At 35.7% G+C, this 9,460-nt stretch overlaps 1 protein-coding gene across 1 annotated transcript in view; it reads left to right on the top strand.

Annotated features, from left to right (window-relative positions):
• The window catches only part of LOC117124611 (peroxidasin-like), an 8,943-nt gene extending 1,004 nt beyond the window's left edge, over positions 1-7,939 (top strand). Inside the window, exons 2-9 of the mRNA XM_033270907.1 lie at positions 1,111-1,151; positions 1,901-1,946; positions 2,933-3,147; positions 4,118-4,285; positions 4,688-4,927; positions 5,364-6,033; positions 6,753-6,920; positions 7,789-7,939. Coding sequence (XP_033126798.1) covers positions 1,111-1,151; positions 1,901-1,946; positions 2,933-3,147; positions 4,118-4,285; positions 4,688-4,927; positions 5,364-6,033; positions 6,753-6,920; positions 7,789-7,939 — 1,699 coding nt within the window. The remainder of the gene's footprint in view (positions 1-1,110; positions 1,152-1,900; positions 1,947-2,932; positions 3,148-4,117; positions 4,286-4,687; positions 4,928-5,363; positions 6,034-6,752; positions 6,921-7,788) is intronic.
• Positions 7,940-9,460: the final 1,521 nt, after the last annotated feature.

Below are 9,460 nucleotides of genomic sequence, written 5' to 3' on the forward strand. Positions count from 1 at the left end.
AAAAAAATAACCCCAAAAAAAAAAAAAAAAAAAAAAAAAAAAAATTAGCTAGAAGTTAATGCACTCATTTTTGCAGTTAAATATCGAATTCTGCAACTTGATACTGAAAGTGAAAAGTTAAAAGCTCATCAACATTAAGCTAGGCCTATGTATTACAACATTTAAACATATTTTTTATTAAACTAAAAAAATATAATATAGGCCTATATAATGATGTTGAATATTTTTTTATTAAGCACGTCGAATTTCAAAAGCTTATTATAACAATTATTTTACTCTCATGTACTTGAAGAGGTTGAATTGACATTACAAATTGTTGAATTGTTTCACACAATTTAGGTTTAAAATACTGTATTTTCGTATACAATTTCGAATCAATATAAAAAAGCATATAACCAATTATTATCTGAAATATTATAATCCATTATTATGATATCAATGTTATTTTATCGCGATTCTTGGTTATTTTTTTTTTACATTTTCTGATTATATATTTAATTACTTTTATGTTCTATAAAGCTAGGCACTCACTGCGCTGACGGTCGTCGCCCGACGCGATTCTACGGAGAACGCAATGCCACGACGCGCGCACAACTGATTATTTTTAATGACGCTGCGTTTAGACTGTCACCGACAATTAGACAACGTCGTCGCGTCGTAAAACGCTCACAGGGAACGGAATTTGTTTTTTCGCCCGACGATCGTACGACCCAGTGAGTGCCCGGCTTTATTCTCTATGTGCAACGTATTTGACATGATATTTCTTAAATTTTTTTTTATATTATATATTGTAATCTATTTTTAATACCACTTATTTTTATTATTTTTTATTAACCCATATTTATCTAAATACTTACAATTTGTAAATAAGCCTACTTGTAAAAGTATCTTCTAAGTATTGTAATTTATCTCAGTTTTATTTTACTTTAATCTCTACATCAATTTGTTTTCTAACCATGGACCTATTAATTGTCTGTTTTGATGGTTATGCATTTTTATACTCTTCGAATTTTTTTAAAACGCGATTTGTAAATCCCAAGCAATTAAGTTTTTCTGTGATTTTCGGATGTTATTGAAATAAATACAAAAATTAAAATTATATTTTATCAGTTTGGTTTTACCGACTACAACAGCCCAAGAAGCACTATCAGGTACGTGTATCATGGATTGGTCTGTGACTAGTTTATCTCTTAAATATCATTCATTCATTACTTGTTTTATTGATAATGGTTGATTGATTCTCTCACGCACGGGACAACAAAATACATTTTTGTTTTATAGGAACCAGTAAAAACTGTAAGGATCAGTGTTATTAAGTTTTGGCCAATTTCAGCCTCAATTTTTTTTTTACTTTACAGACTTTTCAAAGACAACAAATTATTATTTTACAGTATATTCATTATATAGGCCTAAGTATTATATCATCCCTGATGATGACATAATTAATATCGAAATATTGAATCCAGACACGATGGCGTGTATTTCGATACTTGGAGTATGTATTATACTATCTTAAGTATATTATTGTACTATATTTATAGAGGGTATTAGGGCTACATAGTTAAAATATAATCTTTTTAAACATCAGCACTTTACTGTATATGACCAGCTTAGTTTTTTCGTTTTTTTTAAATAAATTTAATAAATTTGTAATAAAAACTTCGTTTGCCATTTTACCTCAGCTTGAATTTGCTCTTATTTTGTTCTTCATTTTAAAGAAATTTTATCCTTGGTGTACATAAGTTGGAGTCGACAAGAATTCTAAGACAGTATTTCAGGTCAATAAAACAGTATTTTATTAGATTTTATTAGTCAAATAAACATACCATTTTTATAACTAGAACTCCGCTTCTAATAAACATGTATTGTTAACAAATAACTGCTATTTTCGTTTTCAAAGCTGATGAAATTAATGAAATCGAGGCTTCACTGGGGCAAAACAAGCGGTAAGTTACCGTATACCTTGATTAGTGGATGAACAACATATTTTATTGATCTTGGTCGAAAAACTTTATAAACTTTTTTTGCAAGAAAGGCATTATACTTTTAATATTTAATACGTTTATTATGGATTTTAGCTCATGGTTACATTTCACAAGCCAAAACACATGAGATAAGTGACTGTTGCAAGCCTGCTCATGACTGACGCCGCACGCATGTCTTAGGACCTTTGCTACCATTTGACCTTACTTCTACCCATCCTGTTGTACTCCTACTTTTTAGATCCATGTGGTCGGCTTTCTCTCCAGAACCACAATCAATAATTAGGTCCAGATCTAGTGATACAGAAACTCGGCAAATTTCTCTTTTTTTTTGGTGGGGGGGGGGGGGGAATCATTCTGGCTGGGCCATTTATTTGTAGCTTTCTCTTCAGCATTTACATGAAATGTTATAATATTTTAATTAATCCACTTTCCCTACTGAATAATATGTTGACCTTCACTAGTGTCCAGTTCGTGACACTTTTCTACATTAAACATTAGAGTGCACATCCGGATCTCGATACCTCTTCAGTGGCCTACTTCATATCCACCATACGGGCTCTCTGTTGTTACAGTCACTGCTGGAATACTGACTGAGGCTCACCTATTTACGTCAAGTGTCCCTGAAGCCAAAATCATAATGTACAGTATCATGGTTTTGGCACAACCAACTGTAATTGAAGGGGGGGGGGGGAACCTGTACTCACACATTGTTTTCTGTATTTTTTACTTTTTTGTTTTCTTTTTTAGCGTTTTTGTTTAGTTTTTTAGGTAGTATTGCTATAATAATTAATGTTATTTTTATTATAAATATCATTATTTATATTTAACGTTTTTGTTATTATTTAACATTTTTGTTTTACTTTTAAGGAAGTATTATTATCGTTATTATTGTTGTTACCGGTAATCGTTAATTTATATGTTAGATTTTCTCCATTTATATATTTCAGCCAGCATCCACCCGGCTTCAGCCCTGTCGACCCGGATCTAGTTCCACCCATTCCAGGTCTGTGTCCAGAGAATGGATACGACAAGGTGTCAGCGGACTGTACGGGCAGTCAAAAATATCGTACTTTTGATGGCTCATGCAACAACCTTTTCCATGTAAATTGGGGTAAAGCTATTGGACCACTTGCAAGATTCCTGGATCCAGATTATGGTGATGGTGAGGAAAATAGAGAGGAAAATATCGAAATGCAAACATTATTGTAATAACTTGATATGATGGTGATTGTAGATGATGATGACGATGATGATGATGATAGTGCTAATGGTAACGAATTATCAATATAAGTATCATCATTCCCCTATTGTTAACCTTATCAGTCATTGGCGGATCTGAGAGGGGTCAGGGGTCCTGACCCCCCCCCCTGGAAAAAAATTCTTTGTGTGAAGGTACACACATAGGTCTGTTTACTCAATGAGAGTGAGAAAAAATTACCTGACCGTTTACAAAAGTAGAAAATCTTGAATTTGGATTAAAAGACACTTCAGAATTCGGGAAAATTTTTTTCCGGGGAGGACCCCGACCCCCGTTTTATTTGAGGTTCATCGATTTATTAAAAAAAGAATGTATGCAGCGATTCAATTTTTGTTATGTACATACACACATAGTAGGGCTACTAGTATTTACAGTAATAAGAATGAGAAGTTTATCTGACCGTTTTCGAGCGGAGGAAAACCTTAAAATTTAAAGAACTTAAAAGTCATTTAAAAACACCTCAGAAGTCGGAAAAGATCATTTCCTGCCATCTGTGATCAAATTTTTCCTGGGGAGGACCCTCACATAAATAGGCCTATTTACTGTAATAACCCCGGACCCCCCTTCCTCCTTGGGGTTATCCATTCATGGAAAAAAGAATACGTAACCAACTCAATTTTTTAAATGTACTTATACACACATAAATAGGCCTATTTACTGTAATAAAATGAGAAAGTTTACCTGAGAGTTTTTTTGGCGTTTTTATGACCCCCCTCCCTAAATGTGAACCTAGATCCGCCCCTGTAGTATCATGATTGCCTTTGTCGTAGTCGATGTCTCGCCGCCGCCGACGGCATAATAATAATAATTCTGGATTATCATCATCAGCATTATGTCTCTGACTAATAACTGTGTTTAATTTATCTATCGCCAGGTAAAAGTTCACCACGAAGAGCCAGTGACGGTTCAGAGCTTCCTAATCCGAGACTAATTTCGTCGACGGTTACAATTAAACAAAGCCCAGTTAGTGACTCGTTTACAGCGCTCGTGATGTCATTTGGACAATTTCTCGACCATGACTTTGCGCTGTCTCCTGAAAGTTGTAAGTATCCCAAAGCCCTCATCGTCAAAATAGAAATCACTTCTTATGTTTTGTTATGAACTTTCCATCTCAAGTTTTTGAAATCACAACTAAATCGCTACTTCGAAATCCGTAAGGAACCCGTTCGCTAAGCCATCCCCCCACCCCTGGGTTAATGTTGCTAAAAGTTTCAAAACGACAGCATAAACATACGTAAACACATCATGTGTTTGTGGGAAAACAGGTGTGTTCCGTGGGACGAGTGCGTATTCCTCGTTCTGTTCTGATTGTTTAGTTCAGTTTGAGTTACAGACCGGAGAGTTTCGTTATAAATGAGAGCTCACAATTTTAAGAGTAAATTTTGTTTAAAAATAATTCATAACTACATGCTTGTATTTTGAAATACTATTTGTTATTGTTCAGTGGTTGTCTGTCCTGACTGTGTTAAAATCGGCGAATGTGACCCGATCCCAATCTATGATGATTACTTCTTTTACGAAGAAACTGAATGCTTACATTTCACGAGATCTCGAAGAGTGAAACCTGCAAACTGTGCCGAGTTTCCTAAAGAACAGCAAAACATTGTTTCGTCATACATTGATTTGTCCATGGTTTACGGATCCACACAAGAAGCCGTGGACTCACTTAGAGACCTCAACTCTGGTAATTCTTGTACACTAGTTCTATTTCTTTTCTTTAAAATATTTTCATAAATTATTAATGTTTTTATCCTCCCTCCCTAACAAACAAACAAACATACACACACACACCCACTTTCTTTCTAAAGAAATAAAAATAAACATCTGTATCATGTGTGTGTCTATAAATATAGCATTAGAAACATGGAGAGCACATATTATAGGCCTAGTCAATGAGTCTTGTGTTCCTGCAAAAGTTTGCTTTTTTGGTCCATATAATTCTGAAAATTGAAACTGGCTGATGATCCCATAAGGGAGAAAAATAAATCTAATGTAGGCCTACACAGATTGCTTTGGCAAAAATTAAAGATTTACGGTTGGAATAGTGAGCAATAATATGGAATCAGTAATGTATACCGGTAGTATATTATTACTGTGTTGTGCATGTATTTTACATACAGATTTAGGACTCCTGCGCAGTGTTCCAAATCCACTTTACCCGACGAGGAAAGAATATCTACCGTTTGATGACAACAACACGATGTGTGCCGAGGATGGAGACATCAAGTGTGGATTGGCTGGAGACTTCCGAGCCCCGGAACAGGTCGGTCTGACGTCCTTGCACACTATGTTCCTCCGAGAGCACAACAGAGTGGCGCGAGAATTAGCATCCATCAATCCTCATTGGGATGGTGAGCGTCTATATCAAGAAACAAGACGTATCTTAATTGCCATGTGGCAAAACATTGTCTTTAAAGAATATATACATCTGCTGATTGGCACGGTAAGGGCAAACGCTTACGACTTGTTCCCGCGTTCACAGGGGCGTATGCGCAATCACTATGACCCTACTAATGACGTCACAATACTGAATGAGTTCTCAACAGCTTGCTTCCGTATGGGTCATAGCATGATCCCCCCTTCTTTCACCCGCTTAGACAAATTTTACAATGTAGCATTCGATACTCTTGAACTAAATTTCGCCTTCTTCAATGCTACGCATATGTTCGATTTTGATCAAGGTGGAATGGATTCTATATCTCTTGGATTGACGGCTTCACCTCTTATGAGAGTTGATCATTTCTTTTCCACGAAGATAACAAATCAATTGTTTGCCGACCCAGCAGAAGGGTAAGTAAACCCCTGCCCAGACTATCAAATTGTATTTGACAAAAAAAATATGACATGTCTAAATATGGTCATGATGACATCACATCATGACCATCATACCTAAGCACATCATGACTATGTACGTACATACAACCGGGTTTTTTTTGTTTTTTTTGTGTCAAAGAATGTTCTTATAGGTATAGATATTATTGTCATTTACAATAACTCCTTGTTTTTACACTTACCAATTAATACATCTACCCCGTGTGAACCATGCGTCAACCAGTGGTGGGACCAGGATTAGCCCGACTGGGGGAGGTGGGTGGGGAGATGTCCCCGACGAAAAAAGTGGGCGTGGTCGGGCGTGGCTTAATATCTCTCGAAAGTGTTCCAGGGGCGAATACCCCAGAAAATATGACAATTTAGGGGTTTCAAAGGCTAATTTAATAGATTTTGGAATCAAAAATACATAGGAATTTTGTTCTCCCCTGCGAATTGTGGTTTTTCTCCACGACGGGGGTGGGGGTGTGGTTGGGTGCGGCGTCTCCCCTCTAAATTGCACAATGTGATTTCACATTACACAATGAAATTAAATGAGATTATTAATTACAAAAATAAAAATTGAGCTAAGCCCAGAATAAACTCATTATCATCATCATATCATCATCATCATCATTGTCATCATCATTGTCATCATCACCATCATTTGTATTTATCATGATTATCGTATCTTAATACAGACCTGGCAGTGACTTGGTTGCAATAAATATTCAACGAGGTAGGGATCACGGGATACCAGGCTATACCGCTGTTCTCAAAAAATGTTCTACCGTAGAAATTGAAAGCTTTGATGATCTTCAGCCTTTCATGTCAGATGACGTCATTGGGAAGTTTAAAGATTTATATAAGTAAGTGTTTAGTTTTTGTTATCAAATGTTGCCAATAGGAAGTTTGAAATGCCGTTATATGCATGTAATAGCCTACTAAATGTATAATGTTATAGTCATAATAATGCTATCGAACGTAAAAGATCGTTCGATAGTATCAAGAAAAAATAATTTAAGGTCTGAGAGTGCCATTCGGGCCATCTAGAGGTTCTATAATCATAAAAATGTTCTTACCTTAGCCCAAACCATAGGGAAAGTCTCTTCCCTGGCCCTCTATTTCAAATTCCACTGAAAACCATTTCATATTGCATCTTCAGAATCGATTAAATAAGACCTCAAATAATTAAAAATGTCTGAGCTCGGCCTTCTCGAGATCAGCACGGCTCTGTCGCTTAGGCTGCCTCAGCCATTTCGGTTCACTCTTCACAAATTCGCACTCACCCTATAAAAATCTTGCGCACGGGCCTGATTAGGATGATTATGATGATGATGATGATGAGTATGTTATTGATGATGATGAGGATAGGGATGAGGATGATAATGAAGAAGATGATGATAATCATGATTGTCGCAGTCACATTAACAGATACGTAATCCGGTTACTATTTTTCTTCGTACGGTTTCTTGATAATTGTTGTAGTAAAACAGCCTACAAGTAGAATGCTTAGATGTAGGCCTAAGTTTAATTAGCAGGCGGCTTTCATGTGCGTAGGCTGGTTTCGGCATGAGGGAGGGGGTGCGAAAAATTCCAATGCAAAAGTTTAATGTAATTTTTAGTATGTCAACTCACTTAGTCCGCACCTCCCTCACTCCCCAGCCTACGCCAATGGTAATCGACAGCTCTCTGTAAACTTAACAGCTGAAACATTTCTGTTTTATTTCTCCACAGTGAACCGACCGAGGCTCCAGACGACAATAACTTCGGCCAGTTCCCATACTTTCCTCCTAGGCCTAAACCAACTGTTATTAATAAACGAGTTCAGTGTTCCAATACTTTTAAAATACCTATCGTTAACCTGAACAAATGGAAGGAAAACTAAAATTTCATAGGTAACAATAATATCCCGAATATCTTTTTTTTAGCTTTTCTCAAAACCTATTTGTGACGTGTGCTTGTGTGTATTCAGTTGGGCATACGTACCTCATTAATTTGACCCACATTTGACTAAACTTAATTCAAAATAAACTAGTTACGTTATCTAATTCCTTAAAAGTTTAAAATTTATGTGTTCCTCTGATTTTGAATTAAGGCGTTTTGCATGTCACAGTGTCACTGCTCCTCCTAATCACAACAATCACACAATCACAAATCAATTTATTCAATCCACATAATATACTAATATAATCATAATGTTACAAATAAGTATATAAAAGAAAATTGAAATTGTAGGATCTGGGAGAATCTCATTAAGACCAGAGGTCGCAAACATTAGAGCCACCGAATAAATTAAATAATTAGTCAACATTTGAAAAGAAAAGAAGGATTATGCAGTATGAACATGTATAAACAAACACATATACATATATGTATGTAAATCACATATAAAAGAACAATATGTTATAAAATCGTATCAAACATAGTTCATCAACAAAAGTTTCTAATGATAGTTGTATAAAGAAGAAGAGGAAAAAAGGTTTCTGGTGGGAATCGAACCCCGCCATCTCGACGAGCGTCATACAGTTTAGACCATAGATGCCCGTACACAATGTAATTACGGATCTAAGACCACCAGTCTTCTTCCTATTTATACAAGAGGGCTCACAAATAGTGGAACCAATTTTGAAAGCTAAATAACAGCTTGCACGTAGCAGCTGGTGAATCATGTAAATAATATTAAAATCAAAGCACTGGGAACACAAATAATGTATATATCAAACAGGTTAAAAACAGTGCTCAAATATAAATATGGAACTTGATGTTGTGAAATCGTATCAAACATATTTTGTCAACGAAGTTCCTTATTAGAGTTGTAGTGAAAAAGAAAAAAAAAAAAGCAGGTCGTGGGTGAGAAACGAATTCACAATTTCTCGAAATCTCGGCCAACGTCATACCATGTAGAACACGAGGCCCCTACGATATATCATTACGGATCTAAGAGCACAAGTCTCTTTCCTTTCATACAACTAGAGGGCTCACATATAGTGGAGCAATACATATATACATACACGCATACACATACACATAAAATCACAAACGATTGCATACATTGACAAAATAGAGACATAATTTCTCAATACGTCAACGTATGCATACTTTGACATAATAGAGACATAATGTCTCTATTTGCCATTAACACTGTTGAATTATATAGAAATCATCAAAGAAAGGTAAATACAGTGTTAGAATAAAGGATATAATAATGGAGTGTATCTGGCGGTATTTGAATCCGTTCAACCATGAAGCCTCTGTGGTCTAATGGTTATGACGCTCGCCTTGACAGCGAGAAATCGCAGGTTCGAATCCAGTCGTATTTTATTACACAATACTTTATTCATTCATTTATAGGACTACATTCGTTAAGAGTGCTACACGATGTATTATTATATTGATTGATGATTTA

The sequence above is a fragment of the Anneissia japonica genome, unplaced genomic scaffold, assembly GCF_011630105.1.
Source record: "Anneissia japonica isolate Jap-2015-1 unplaced genomic scaffold, ASM1163010v1 scaffold287833_len2544123_cov190, whole genome shotgun sequence".
NCBI classification, from domain to species: Eukaryota; Metazoa; Echinodermata; class Crinoidea; order Comatulida; family Comatulidae; genus Anneissia; species Anneissia japonica.